The following is a 15,775-nucleotide window of genomic DNA, read 5'->3' as shown; positions in this document are numbered from 1 at the left end:
GAAAAGCAATATTAAAAGAACAGTAAGTTATCAGATAAAAATATATATTTTAAATATATCAGATAAAATATATATATTTAAAATATACAATTTATTTCTTATTGTTTAATATATATATTATCTGATAACCTTATATATATATTTATCTGATAACCTGATATACATATATGAGAGACAGAGAGAGAGAGAGCAAGAGAGTATAACTATGTGCCTGAGGCTACGGGTTTCCTCTTTAACAACAAAGTCCATTCTTTGTGGAACAGTTGCTTGAATTATAGCTGTTGATTTAATATATGTGTTTGGTGCAAAACTGGGCAGAGGGTAATGATGAGTTATATTATCCCAGCTGCATGAGAGAATGCGGAGAGGTTTCACTTTTCTGTATGATACCATACTCAGTGACACAGAAACTATGCAGGTTCAATCCAGTGGCATGTCCTGGCTTCTGGTTTACTGTGTTGTCATAGCCACAGGAATGAGCTTTTCTTTAACTAGGCATAAGAATGGCCCACTCTAAAAGTGCGTAAGATTAGCCAGTGTCTTGACCCGTCTTTTCCTATTGTAGCCTTCTATCTGAATCTGATGCTGCAGAGACAGCACTTTACCCAGTGTGACTTGTTTAAAGGCACTTCATTTCCAGTGGACTTTACAAGGAAATCAGTAGGAAATGGTAAGTGCAGGCTCCAGAAATCAGGGATAACAAGTAAGGAGGTTGTTTGTTTACTTTACTATAAATGTTCAGGTCAGTTCCTATTTTGGTTACAATTCTGTCTTGGAGCCCTGATGGCTGCCACAGCCACTCACATCCATTCTTGTGGTTTTCAGTATTACACGAGCCCTTTGAAAGGAATTATTGTCCATAAGTCAGAGCTGACTATTATTTACCCAAGATACAGTGCAGAATTTCCATCAAACTGTCCTTGTGTCACTTTGCAGATCAGGTGTCAAATGAAAGAAAAAGCCGCTTTCTTCTTAATATTTATTTCTTATTGTTTATTTAAATCATTGTTAAAAATAATAATGCTATTTATTTTCTTATGTTTATTAAGGAAAGGATGTTACAAATCCCAGGGATCCATCCAATAGCTATTTCTAAAATCATATATTAAGAAAGAAATGCAAAAATTGCATCTGTAAATTAAAATTCAAAAATAACCAATGAATGCCATGAATCATCTTGAAGTGCACAAAATATGTAAACTGAGGCATTACTTAAATGAGGTTAACTGAAAATTAAAATAAATTTTAATAAAATTATAAATGAATAAAATATATCTTGCATAAAATATGTATGAGAAGCAATATTAAAGGATCTATAAGGGTTATCAGCAAAATAGTATGAAATACATTTTAATGTTGAGTAGAGCTGGAAGAAAAATATATTTCTCCTTGAAATAAAATATATAAAAACTTCTGTTTTCCTTTCACTATATAAATCTTAATGGAGAAAATTCAAAATCTTGAATTGATTTAATGCACAATATGAAGAAATACCAAAGCACAAATATTTTATAATGTTACAATTAATTAATTAACTGATTTTTGAAAATATTAGTAAGGCAGTGTTATCACACCATTGCACTTTTAAAAATGTGTGTCTCTCTATGCACTTCTATCATAATGATTTATATTTTTTCAGAATCTTTATTACAAGGTGCTGTGAAATGATCTGGTGTCACTCTATCAGATTCAGCAAACTCCATGTCTTAGATCCTTTTAATTAAGTTCCATAAAATTCATAAACATTTTTAATAAGTGTGGGAAATGCAATGAAGTTGCCTTTCTTCTTTGAAAGTGTTCTTGACCAGCCTGGCCAACATGGCGAAACCCTGTCTCTACTAAAAATACACAAATTAGCCGGGTGTGATGGTGGACATCTGTAACCCCAGCTACTAAGGTGGCTGATGCAGGTGAATCTCTAAAGTCATGAATAAGTGATTAAATTATCCTCCACAGGGCCTTGTGGATCTTTAGTTTATTGTGGCTGCTGAGCTAACTACATCTGGGCTAACTGCAAGAATCCCTTAGTTTTTTGTCTTAATAACAGGGAGAGAGAGGCAAAGATAGAGAGGGAGAGAGAGGAGAAAGTTCCATAAAAGATGTGGGAAATGCCTTGAGGTGAATAATTTTAGAAATCGCAAACACAAATTAAATCTGCTATCTCAGCCATTGAATGAGTTGATCCAATTATGAAATCAAATATGCTTGACTGGGTTGATTCAGTCGTGAAATCAAATAAAGCTTCAGTTTGTATTATAATATGCAGATAATGTGTAAGATAACTAGATAAGCATGGTTATTACCTTCAATTTTCAGACCAAATCCAATTCAGAACAATGAAACACTGCAGTGGTCATAACCATTAAGGAGTATTGAATTAATTTCATTAACAATGTTTTCACTTAGAAATTGTCCATACTACTCTATTACATATACTAATAATAGCAATAATGACTAACATTTTATTTATAGTTAGTTATTAATATCTCAGTTATGTAATATTTTGCATGGGTTCCTTTGAGCCTTACAGGAATTCTGTGAGTTATTATTTTATTTTACTTTTTTTTGAAACAGAGTCTCACTCTGTCACCCAGGCTGGAGTTCAGCCTGATCATGGCTCACTGAAACCTGCACTTCCAGGGTTCAAGCGATTCTCCTGCCTCAACCTCCCCAGTAACTGAGACCACGGGCATGTGCCACCACGCCTGGCTAATTTTTGTATTTTTAGTAAAGATGGAGCTTCACCATGTTGGCCAGGCTGGCCTCGAACTTCTGACCTCAAATGATCCATCCTCTTCAGCCTCCCAAAGTGTTGGGATTATAGGCATGGGCTACCGTGCCCAGATGAGTTGATTATCATCATACTTACACTGTTGATGAGCCAGAAAAGGTAATATATTGTTCAAATCTATTACTTATCATCTGTGTGTGTATGGGCAAATTCAAATCCAAATATTCCAGTTCATATCAAAACATCATCAGGGACACTGAAATTTTTATCTCAATGTCTAGAATAGTACCCAAAACATCCATACATTTTTGAATGTAAAGATTTTTAATGAAGAAGCTGAATCATTATATTTCCTGATTAAGCATGGGAAATCATTCTATTTTCTGATCAAGATCGAGAAAACGGGAGTAACTATATCTGCCTCATAAAACTATTGTTAAAACTACAATTACTAAATGCTAGTTATCATAGTAATTAGTAGAGGAGAGATTCGATTTTAATAGAAAGGGAGAAGTTTGCATTTCCAAAGGTAATAGCTGTATATAGGTAAATTAGCCATTTCTATTCATCCTCAGGTATTATCTCACTGAATATTTTAATGTAATTTGTTAATGGTAAAATGTAGCTTTTTGATGTTAATAGATTTTTGTTTGTTCAATTATACTTTTAGCCTTATATTATTGCAGTTTTTTCTACTTTTCAAATAATTTTCACAAAAACGATTAGAGTTGTTTCTCCCAGTGATATATGTGTTGTCTCACTTAATAGATGAGAAGCTAAAGCCCAAAGAAAGTTAGCATACTTGCTCAGTACATTCATGAGTCAGTAGGGGTATCAGCACAAAATTCTCAACCTCTCTGGGTTCTTACTTCATTGTGCTTTCTATTTACTCCTTTCCAAAACTTTCAAATTATGCATCATTTAGGGATAGTATAAAATTTGATAGAAGAACACATTTTTTCTTTTTATCCACTGTTACATAACCAGAAAAACGTTTGCTCTACTATGAAGGTGTAAAGGGACTCTCAGTTGGCAGATTCTCTCCTTACCTAACTCTAGTCAGACTCCCCTGAACTCTCTTCACAAGAAGGCCCTGACTTTTCCGATTTCCATGTTCTCTGCTTGGTCCAGTTTTCACAAGAATCCTGTTGAGTCAGTTTACAGAAATTCTCCCACCATTGATATGTGTGATCAAATTCCTGTCCCACTGCCCTGCCTCACTGTCAATATCTTATCACCCTGGCCTGCCTTCAGTAATAATCCTGTCTAATCAATTTATCCACAATTCCCATTACTCCGATGTTTCCTCTTGGCAATTTTCCACCCACTGACTCCCACTTTGCTTCTTAGCTATAAATTTCCACTTATCCTTGTATTCAGCATATCCTGTATTAAGCTCAATCTCCTACCTCCATTACAAAACTTCATTGTAGCAGTTCCCCTGAATAAAGTCTGCCTTACCGTCTTTAATACGTGTCATGAATATTTTAACATAATAACTATATATTTAATATATAATTTTCAAGGATGAATTTCACATGTTTGCTAATGTACAGGTATTAAGGATGGGGGATACCTGTGCTTTGTGATCCTTTATCTAACTTCCTTCACCTATAGGCAACATTGCTGCTAGATTGAGTCAGTCTTTTCCCAGGAACTCAGATTCCAGTTCTAAATTCTCCTAAACATATACATCATTGTAGGCAGCTGTAACAAATCAATCAAGTTGTCCCTTGAAAATATCTATGTATCTATACACACATGTACAGTTTGATTTATGTCTTCAGGCAACACACAGAATAAATTTATTCTAAATCCTAATGCTTTTAAATACAGATAAAACTTTTAAACATATTGCTTTGTATTTTAAACATCCCAAAATATCAGTTAAATGTAAAATTATATAAAATTATATATTTTTAAAATTCTGTAATTCATTTGAATTAATTTATTTAAATGATTATAACTACATTTCATGGTCTGTGCAAATACTGGGCTATTCCTCAAACCAGTCACGCACTTAATTTTCCTGACAGTTTACTTTACAAAAAACGGCCTCTATCTTTTTACAATGATAAAACCATTGTAGCGATTGCTTACTATTCATCGTTCACTCCAGAGTGCCTAAGACAATTCCTATTGCATGGTCCTTTTTCAACCCATATTTATTTAAAGGAAGAAGAAGGAAAGGAGAGAGGAAGAAAGAAAGGATGAAAGGAAAGAAAAAAGATGGAGAAGGAAAAGGAAAAGGAAAGAAAAGAGATAAAAGGAAAAAAAATGGGAAGAGGAAAAGATAGGTAATTTAATTATGACTCAGAAAGGGAAACATTTCGTATCATTTCAAGAAGAATTCAAGAGGAATTAACGTGAAAATCAACCTGTGGAAAGAAATTGACTTATTGAATATAAGTATGTATGCTACAAAATCACATTTTGTTAATCATTTTTTGCATATATAAATAACCAAAGAGACCATATTTTTGCTTTAAGGAATATTCTTATTTTTACATGCCCTCTATACATAAATCTGTCAGTGTTCCAAAATTGAATACTATCATTTTATTTCTCAAGGATGATTAAGTTTAAAAGTAAAATGTGGTGCTTCATAGAACACTAAACAAAAATAGATGACAGAGTAATAAATTACTTATGTAATTACTACAGGTCGAGCATCCCTAATTCAAAATCCTGAAATCTACAGTACTCCCAAATCTGAAATTTTTTGAGCACCCACATGACCCACTAGTGAAAAATTCCACACCTGACCTCATGTGATTAGTCACATTCAAAATGCAGACACACAGCACAGTTTTTTTCAGCATCCCCGAGGGAAAAATAAAATTACCTTTAGGCTATGGGTATACTACGTATATGAAACATAAATAAGTTCTGCTTGGGTTCTATCCTAAAGATATCTCATTATATATATGAAAAGATTCTAACCCCTTCCCAACAACAAAAAAAAAACAAAACAAAACAGAAATTTGAAACACTTTTGTCCCAAGCATTTTGAATGAAGGATACTCAACATGTATAATAATTTAGTAGGTTAATGCTTACCAGGATGTCTTTTCCAGCCCACTTGCATTCATCTCTTCTGGTGTAAGATACTGGCCACACAATCTAAGGACAGAGAATAAACATTGTTTTATGTCAACTAAGTTATCTAAGAGATCCAATATCATATAGTCTTTTAGATGACATTGGGGCAACTGAAATAAAGAAAGTTCCATAAAGACTGTTTCAGGAACCTTTCACAAGAATCGTGTTGAGTCAGTTTACAGAAATTCTCCCACCATTGATATGTGTGATCAAATTCCTACCCCTCTGCCCTGCCTCACTGTCAATATCTTATCACCCTGGCCTGCCTTCAGTAATAATCCTGTCTAATCAATTTATCCACAATTCCCATTACTCTGATTACTCCCATTATTCTAGTGGTGCCAGTTAATTGGTGTGAACATAAGTCATTGATTCTCCATCTACCCAGTAGCCTTTGCTATATATAAAAGTTGAGCAAGAGAGAAACTAATGTAGACAATAGATCGAAGCAGTGTAGTGTGTCAAGAACTAGCACACAGATTGGGAGAGGGAGATCTTGAGAGGATGTGAGAATTTAGTGAAGAGAAGTAGAAACTGGCATAGAATATGGCTCAGATTCTTCTAAATTAGTCTTTATCATGAAATAGTGATTTTGCAGTTTTAACATTTGGGTGCTTTGGATACATTTCCCTGAAACAAATCTCAGCATGACATTTTAGAATAAGTAACTGAAAGGATTAAAAAAATACTTAGAATGGAAACTTCTCTTTTTTCTTCTCTTTACTTTTTTTTTTCTGGAAAGGGAAAATATTTAAAAGTAAGTAACATGGTGTACGTTAGAGAAATAAAGGTAGATTGAAGAAGCAAATAGATAGCTCTAAAAGACAATCACCCTCTCTAATGTGAGCTAAAAGACTAGTTGAGAAACAATTATTTGTGTATTTATCCCTTATATTTAGTCTTCATCCTTCCAAAACGTCCCATATTGTGTGAATACAGTGACAGTAGTAGATGAACCAAGATGTTAGTGGTGGCTTGGAGGACAGTGGATTCATCCCCCCAACAATATTAATCCAAATACTCTCATTTGATTTTAATATAAAATCCCCTGAGCCATTCCAATGACTCCTATCTGTATAGGGGCAGAACAATTTTTTTTTTATTCATTTTTCCTTTCTAGTAATATTATGAATAGTTAATTTCAGTGGGAAAAAAGTCATATATAAAAAAACAGAAATGATGGCACTTAATCATTCGTGTCTGCTGGAAAGCTTTTAGTCTAAAATGACTGATTATCATTCATTTGGGAACCTCTAGATAATTCAATATAAATGATCATCAACTTGGGCAAAGGCTATGATATTCAGTCTGGAGAATTACAAAGCAAAACAAAACACATTTACAAACAAGGATTTGGCACATATTGAAGTAGTGTATGATGACTTGATAAATGCATTTCAGGTCCATGTCAAAACAATATGCCCTAAAAATTATTGGATAGGCATTCATTTTTAACATCAAGTTCTAAATTTGAGTATTCTTTCTATCTTATGTGCTTTCCTTTTCACATTTGCCTGCGTATGTAAATTAAAATCATAGCTGACTTGTTCCACAGGCTTTTACAAAGTAGTCACATAAAAACATTCAAGAATTCAAGATCAGTAAATGTATCATTCTTATAATTAACATTACTCTGAGTGCTGAATTTCTAGAATGATTGCTGGGCAATCCCAGCAGTTGAGTCTTCACATTGGAGATGGAAAGGCAAGGAGATCTATTTTTATTTAAAGTTTATAATGTAAGAGGGTAAAACATAACTTTTCTCTAGGGCATAACAGTAATAATATATAACTGTTAAAATTTACTGACTTTCATATTCAGCTTTCCAGCTAAATTGTGCTGAAATCACTGATTGTTAAAACATACATATGTTTAAAAACAAAAGTTACAATATAAAAATATCTATATTTAAAAAGACAAGTTGTTTTCTCATAGTTTCCTAGCTCTTGTTGCTTAATTGTTGAGACAGTATCAACCTCATTTTATGATTCTCTGTGATTCTTTTATCTAAGAAATATTTATAAACAATAATTTGTATAATATTCATGCTAAAAATTCTTAGACTTAAAAGGGTCTTTTAAGTTTCCAGAGTTCCAGGGTTAATAGTAATAATAATAGCAATTAAAAGTTTATAAATCTGACATGAGTAAAATAAATTTTGATGTAGAAATGTTCTTTTGGAGAGCAATTTAATGAGGATAAGTATAAGCCAGTGGAACAAAAGTAAATGTATGTTTAATAGTCTTTTAAGTATTCATTTCCATAAAGAGTAATTACTAACTTTTGGATGGATTTGTTTAACTGTTGGTGGTTGGAATTCTCTTTTTATTCTTTGCTCACAAATTTCTCAGTTAACTATCTAAATTTCTTATTCTCATTTTCAAAGTGCTTCATAATCTATTTTGTACTTTTTCATCCTTATGCCTCTACACTTCCACTCATGGCAGGCCCATTTACACATGTTATGTAATAAGCATTTATGCTTTAAAGAGATCGTACTCTTTTATCAAAGCCAAGAATCTTTCCACAGTTCTTCCAAACCTGAACATGTGTTTTTGCCTCTAAGAGGGATTTGCCTAGTATTTACCCATAAGATTACTATTTTATCCTTACTGTTAACCTTGTAAGGTCATCAAGAATTATTAATAACAAACCATAAATCTCCTGTAGTGTTCATCACAACAATAGGTGCTTAGAAGAAAGCTATTTGAACATTACATATACATAGGTTAAAAGGAATATTAAAACACCCCAAATATATGTATAAACAGATTATTTATTTATTTATTTATTTATTTATTTTGCAACAGGGTCTCACTCTATTGCCCAGGCTGGAATGCAGTGGTATGATCACTGCTCAATGCAGCCTTGACCTCCAGGGCAATGATTGTCCTGCCTCAGCCTTTAGGCTAGCTGTGACTACAGGCATGTGCCACCATGCCCAGCTTATTTGTGTATTTTATTTATTTATTTATTTATTTTGTAGCGACAGGGTTTCACTATGTTGCACAGGCTGGTCTCAAACTCCTAGGCTCCAGCAATCTACAGGCCTTGGCCTCCCAACCTGCTGGGATTACAGGTGTGAACCACCATACACAGCTGATATAAACTCTTAAGTAAATTGGGTTCATTCGTATAAACAATGTGATATAATTAAAAATAATCTGTTTGTAATAGGATGTTTTTAAAATTAGAAATATACCCTTTATTATTAGTAGAATGATTTTAAACTCAAAGGCAAGTGCTGTAACAAGAAGATCACGATTTTGGACAAATCATTTACCTTGTAATTCATTACTTTAAAATAGTTCATTTTAAGTATATTTGGTAAAAGATACTGTGATATATTCTGAGTGTACAAATGGCTGTAGAATTTTTCTTAGCTATAAGGTTTTTATTTTATAATTTGATCATTTTCAGTTTTAGAAATAATTGAATAGTTTAACCATATTCAGAATATATAGTCACAGAAAAATGTTAAATAAGTTAAATATATAATCTTAGGTATTCTATGCTCATGAAGCTATCTATCTGTAGATATATACATACATGAATATCACAAAATGATAAATTATTATAAATACCTACAATTTTAACTGATAAAATTTCCTAAAATCAATATATCTAATTTTTCTTAGTCGACTTAGTGTTTTTTTTTTTTTTTTTTGAGACGGAGTTTTGCTCTTATCACCCACACTGGAGTGCAATGGCATGATCTCGGCTCACTGCAACCTCTGCCTCCCAGGTTCAAGCCAGTATCTTGCCTCAGCCTCCCAAGTAGCTGGGATTACAGGCACCCATTACCACACCCAGCTAATTTTTGTATTTTTAGTAGAGACAGGTTTCACCATGTTGGCCAGGCTGGTCTTGAACTCCTGACCTCAGGTGATCCACCCGCCTTGGCCTCCTGAAGTGCTGGGATCACAGACATGAGCCACCGCACCAGACCTATTTTGCGCTCATTTTATAAAGAATGGTTTTCTTTTGGTAAAATGACAACAAAAATCTGCTAATTTTATGATATTTTCAAAAGACTAAGATAAATATTTATCATTTCAGAAAAACAAATGAATAACCAGTATTTTTAGACAATAGATAACAGGCATTTATTCCTATCATCTGAGGGGGCTTTGAAATCAATCGAATTGAAAAATCAAAATAGAAATACCCAAAGTGATTTTTAAAGTTGGCATATCACAATTCTAAAATACATCAGAACTGTATTACCATTTTATATGACTCTATATATAATGAATCAAATTTCTTTATGCCGTGGTCAGATTTTTAGTCTTTAGGTAATGGGAGAAAAGAAAATGTCTTAGGTTTATGCTATACTCTATTAAAAATGTAAATCAGCTTTGAATTTAAAACTGCATTTTATCCCAAAAGCAACCCTCTCCAACCAGAATAAAAGCTTTTAAAAATTCTGTCACTTCTTAAAAATTATCATCAAATCTGTTATTGGTTGTGAGTAGTTGGGGTATACCAGTTCAAAGCCCTCAATGTTAAGAAGTAAAACTAATACAAATAGAAACAGACAGGAATGTATTCCAAAATGAATATTCTACTATTACCTTTATGAAAGCTACTGCATAAAGATCTTTATTCTTCAGATAATTATTATCAGAAATATTGACTGTGATAAAATGGTTCACTTAGACATAACACATGTAGACTTAGTAGCACAATTTTCACTAATTTGTCAATCTATGTTTATATCTGTTAAACTGTATAGCTTATAAAAGGCCAGGCATGGTGGCTTACACCTGTAATCCCAGCACTTTGGGAGGCCAAGGCGGGCGGATCACTAGATCAGGAGATCGAGACCATCCTGGCTAACGCAGTGAAACCTCATCTCTACTAAAAAAAAGAAAAAAATGCAAAACATTAGCCGGGCGTGGTGGCAGGCACCTGTAGTCCCAGCTACTCAGGAGGCTGAGACAGGAGAAAGGTGTGAACCCGGGAGGCAGAGCTTGCAGTGAGCCAAGATCGTGCACTCCAGCCTGGGCGACAGAGCGAGACTCCACCTGAAAAAACAACAACAACAACAAAAATATAGCTTATTAATGAAATAAGCCAGAAATACTATAAAGAATAAAGATAGAACTTATATCCTGCTGATGTCTGCATGACCACATTTTTAAAAATCTGATACTTTGATCTCCTAGATCAGGGTTTGGCAAACTTTTTGTTTAAAAGGCCAGATAGTAAATCACTTTTGTAGACCAGTTGATATCCTTTGTAACTACTGAATTCTGCTGTTGTGGCACAAAAACAGACATAGGCAATATGTAAATGAATGGGAGTGCTTGTATTTCAATAAAACTTTATTTACAAACACTGATAGCATGCCAAATTAGGCATGTGGGTAATGGATAGATGAACTCTTCATTTTCTGGAAATACAGAGAAATATAAATTTATACCTACACACATATAAATAGTTCATGAAGTCAGTATCATGTATTGCTGCGATGGTTCGAGTATTTACTTTTATGCAGGAAAAATAGATATGAAAGGATAAGCTGAAGTTCATATTTCTTATAATAATTGCTGCAAATACTGTGGTTTCATCCTTGATATTTTTTGATTTATTGCATCCATTGATTCATTATTGTCATTTTTATTTGCATCAGAAAAGACAAAATATTAATTCAAAACAATTTTCTGTCAGTAATCGTGCTTTTAAATAGCTAGAGAATTATCTATAACTTGAGATGCTTCAAAATAACTATAGTGCATATATTAGAATACTGATACCTTTTGAAAATCCTTGATATTAACCAGGTTGAATGAAAATATGTGATCCTTTGCTCCAACATACAGCCTACTCCGTTCCTCATCCAAAAGGAAGGTATGATAACTGGAGCTGTTGGCCAAGCCATTGAAAGTGATCACATTGTTGGATTCCAACATTTCTGCAAGGTAACAAAGCAAAACATTGGGTATTAATGTGAAGCACTATATAAGCATAGACTGTTGGTACATGGTAACCTGACTATATTGACTGCTGTAGTTATCCATCAGTGCTTATTCTTCAGGGTATTAAGAAATATATGGGAACCAAAACGTGTGCATTTTACTTTTTTTTTTTTTTGAGATGGAGTTTTGCTCTTGTTGCCCAGGTTGGAGTGCAATGGCGGCATCTCGGTTCACCACAACCTCTGCCTCCTGAGTTCAAGCAATTCTCCCACCTCAGCCTCCTGAGTAGCTGGGATTACAGGCATTCACCACCATGCCCGGCTAATTTTTCTGTTTTTAGTAAAGATGGGGTTTCTCCATGTTGGTCAGGCTGGCTTTGAACTCCTGACCTCAAGTGATCCTCCCGCCTCGGCCTCCCAAGGTGCTGGGATTACAGGCGTGAGCCACTGTGCCTGGCCTGCATTTTATTAAAATGGGAGTTATTTTCCTATTTGCTGGTTTCATACTTAATATGGTGCAGTCCTAAAGAAGAGAGGAAGTGAAATAACTTGTCTATACAAACTGATCTGGCAGAATTTATTTGCATGTAGTAATGGATTAGAATGATCAATATTGTATATAAATGTATTTAATTTTACAAAAACTTTTTAAAAGTGGTTTCATTTGTTCCAAGCCATTAGCTAGAAGGATAAGCACAGAAGCTAACAGGATAGGAATGTGGGGGAAACATCCAATTTAACTTCTTAGGTTCCTTGAGGCCTCTTTTATTTGAAATACTTTAATATGCCTTTTTGATCATTAAATCATTCACTGTACTGCCTAAATTCTTTCAAGCATTTTGGAGCTGATATATAGAGAGAAACTGAGCTGAGGCTTTCATGAAAACATGAATTAAATTAATTTTACCATCTGACTTCAATTTTTCATTTGTTTTTGCTCTCTAATTTGCTTCTGCTGTGAAGAGGCAAATACTAAACAATATACCTATACTTTAGTGACAGGAACACTTTCAGATTAAAAATAACATTAAATATAAGTCCACTTTTGTGTTAGGAAGGTAATTAACTGTTGGCTTCTTAAAAATGTTTTGCTCAATGCACGCACACATGTACAGACACACCCCCCACCCCCATGGGATAGAATTTTTGAGGATTCTCCAAAACTGTATGTCCTGAATCAGTGCTTTAGATTTTTCGGGTGCACACTTAGTAGGAAATTTTCATCAGCATCCACAGAATGTAGAATGCAATGTGCCTTCCAAAGAGAGAAAGCTGCAATGTAGACCTGTCCTCTGTTCCAGCTGTTAACATCAGGAAACATATATTAGCCATATGATCGATTGCCTTGCTTTAACTATTTGTCCTACTGACCTCTTCATTTTATCATTTTATCATCAAAAATATGATTTCAACAGAGGATAAAATTCATACTCTTTAACTTAGCACTAAAGGTCAGGTCACTATCATTTAAGTTTAGACCCTATCCCAGTACTTCTCATGTCCTCTACCATGCGGGAAACCATGCACTGTGTTCATTCACTCCTTGGCCTTTGTTGCTATTTTTCCTGACTCCAACAGCTACAGAATAGATCCACGCTTAAAGCTAGTTCAAATGCAACTGCCAAGAAATTCTCAGAGAGCTTCCTGTTACATTTTGCTTGAATTACTCTTATAACCTGCATCCTGCTGTCAATTATTGCAATCTTATCTACCAGAATGAACATTCCTTCAGGAAATATATAATTAATAGCTCATCATGCCTAACTCACATTTTTTTTTCATATTACCAGGTCAACAATGTAAAATGGAATATCTATCTTTTTATATATTTACCTATCCTATAGACAAAAATCGTTAACAAATTGTTAAAAGATACTTTTCTCATTTCTTCATGAGAAACAGTATAATACTAGGCTGGCCTTACTCCCTACCCCACCCCACTCTCCACACACACACACAAAAGAAGGGGAGGAAGGAAGGGAGGGAGGGAAGGAAGGAGGGAAGAAGAAAGGAAGGAAGGAAGGAAGGAAGGAAGGAAGGAAGGAAGGAAGGAAGGAAGGAAGGAAGGAAGAAGGAAGGAAGGAAGGAAGGAAGGAAGGAAGGAAGGAAGGAAGGAAAGAAGGAAAGAAGGAAGGAAGGAAGGAAGGAAGGAAGGAAGGAAGGAAGGAAAGAAGGAAGGAAGGAAGGAAGGAAGGAAAGAAGGAAGGAAGGAAGGAAGGAAGGAAGGAAAGAAGGAAGGAAGGAAGGAAGGAAGGAAGGAAGGAAGGAAGGAAGGAAGGAAAGAAGGAAGGAAGGGTTTTTAAATTCATGTGAATCACAGCTGAAATAAATTAGAGCTGTTAGTCTCCAGAGATGAGGGACAGAAAATCCACTACATAATATCTAAATTGAAATGGCATTCATTGGCTGGACACGGTGGCTCACGCCTGTAATCTCAGCACTTTGGTAGACCAAGGCGGGCGGATCACGAGGTCAGGAGTTCAAGACCAAACTGGCCAACATGGAGAAACCCTGTCTCCACTAAAAATACAAAAAAATAAGCCGCGCTTGATGGCAGGTGCCTGTAGTCCCAGCTACTCGGGAGACTGAGGCAAGAGAATTGCTTGAACCCGGGAGGTGGAGGTTGCAGTGAGCTGAGATCGCACCACTGCACTCCAGCCTGGGTGACAGAGCAACATTCAGTCTCAAAAACAAAAAAGAAAAAAAGAAATGTCATTCATTTCATTGGCATCCAAAAGATTACAAATGATCAATGCTACACTAACCAGAGTCAATAAAAGACTGAAATTTCAGGCACTCTGAGTTGTGTGAGGATGGAAACGGGCTGCTGCCAGAGGCACGGGCTCTGTCACTGGATATGTTCAGGCCCTGATTGAATGGTCATTCAAAGAGATCTGTTTATCAAACGGATGCCCTTCATCCTTACTTCCAATTCTAAGATCTATAATTCTACCTTAGTTTCAGAAAGGCCAAACTTAAAAAAAAAAAAAAAAAAGCCCACAAACTAAAAAAAAAAAAGCCATCTCAGCCTAAACCAAAAAAATTACATAGAGATATTAAGCAATGAAAGGGCCATGTAAGAGATACAAGAATGGATTTTAATTGCAAATGCATAGAAACTACATAAGGGATCTCTAAGCATGAATTGGAAGAAGTTGTAAGAAAATAAATACTATAGCTATAGATTTTGGAGTTATACAGTTATAAGTAAGAACACAAGCATCACCACAGTACTTATTTTTTAGGTGTGCAAACTAGGACAAGTTCCTTAAACTCCCTGGCCCCAAGTTTTATAGAAGATGGGATGAATAATGTATCTTTTAAGAGTTAATGTATCTTTTAAGAGTTACTGAGGTGAAATTAGATAATACCTATAAAAAGACTAGAACAAGCATTTCCTAGTAAGCACTCAATTAAATATTTCCTGTTTGTATAAGTAGAGGTTAAATATTTGTAGGTTGATCTTCTTGACCAGATGTAGCAAATTACAGTCCAGATGGAGTAGACTGAAAACTGTGTATATATTTTTTCTTTTTAACCTATATTACTAAGTGTCCTAACTTGTAAACATCAGTAATTCTGTATGATGGAGGGAAAATAAGAATAGCAATATGTTCTTTGATTTACACTAATATTAAATGTAATGGCATTTTAAGAACAATGAAGTATTCCTTCTTGTTTTCCAGTTTATGTATTCTCAATTCTAAATAATAAAAGGAATGACTTTCTATATCACAGTTCCAAACAATGAAAATATTTTCCCAATTGAAAAATATGTTCCAAGGATGAATTCTGTAAATTAGTTTGGACAGAATTATTGGTTCCTACGTACAGACTACTTACGGAAGTTTTTGGTGGCTTATGTATGAAATCGTCATGAAAACAAACCACAGTTTTAAAGTGTTACTTCTCAACAGTTTGATTTTTTTAAAAAAGACTATACTTTCCTGGCATATGTGTTAGCAGCTATTTTCCATTGCTTTCAAATGTGCTTAATTTTGTCTCATTATTCCTTTCACTCC

The 15,775-nt window shown here is 34.4% G+C and overlaps 1 protein-coding gene across 3 annotated transcripts in view; it reads right to left on the bottom strand.

The window, feature by feature from the left end:
• SEMA3A (semaphorin 3A) overlaps nt 1–15,775 on the bottom strand; it is a 423,701-nt gene that overhangs the window by 160,580 nt on the left and 247,346 nt on the right. For all 3 annotated transcript variants that reach the window (XM_058425206.1, XM_032761201.2, XM_058425215.1), the window contains 2 exons: nt 11,593–11,750; nt 5,792–5,854 (listed from right to left, as the gene is read on the bottom strand). In XM_058425206.1, the coding sequence (XP_058281189.1) occupies nt 5,792–5,854; nt 11,593–11,750 (221 nt within the window). The remainder of the gene's footprint in view (nt 1–5,791; nt 5,855–11,592; nt 11,751–15,775) is intronic.

This window comes from Hylobates moloch, unplaced genomic scaffold, assembly GCF_009828535.3.
Source record: "Hylobates moloch isolate HMO894 unplaced genomic scaffold, HMol_V3 SCAFFOLD_1, whole genome shotgun sequence".
In the NCBI taxonomy this organism is placed as follows: domain Eukaryota; kingdom Metazoa; phylum Chordata; class Mammalia; order Primates; family Hylobatidae; genus Hylobates; species Hylobates moloch.
This window is presented reverse-complemented; position numbering and strand designations above follow the sequence as displayed.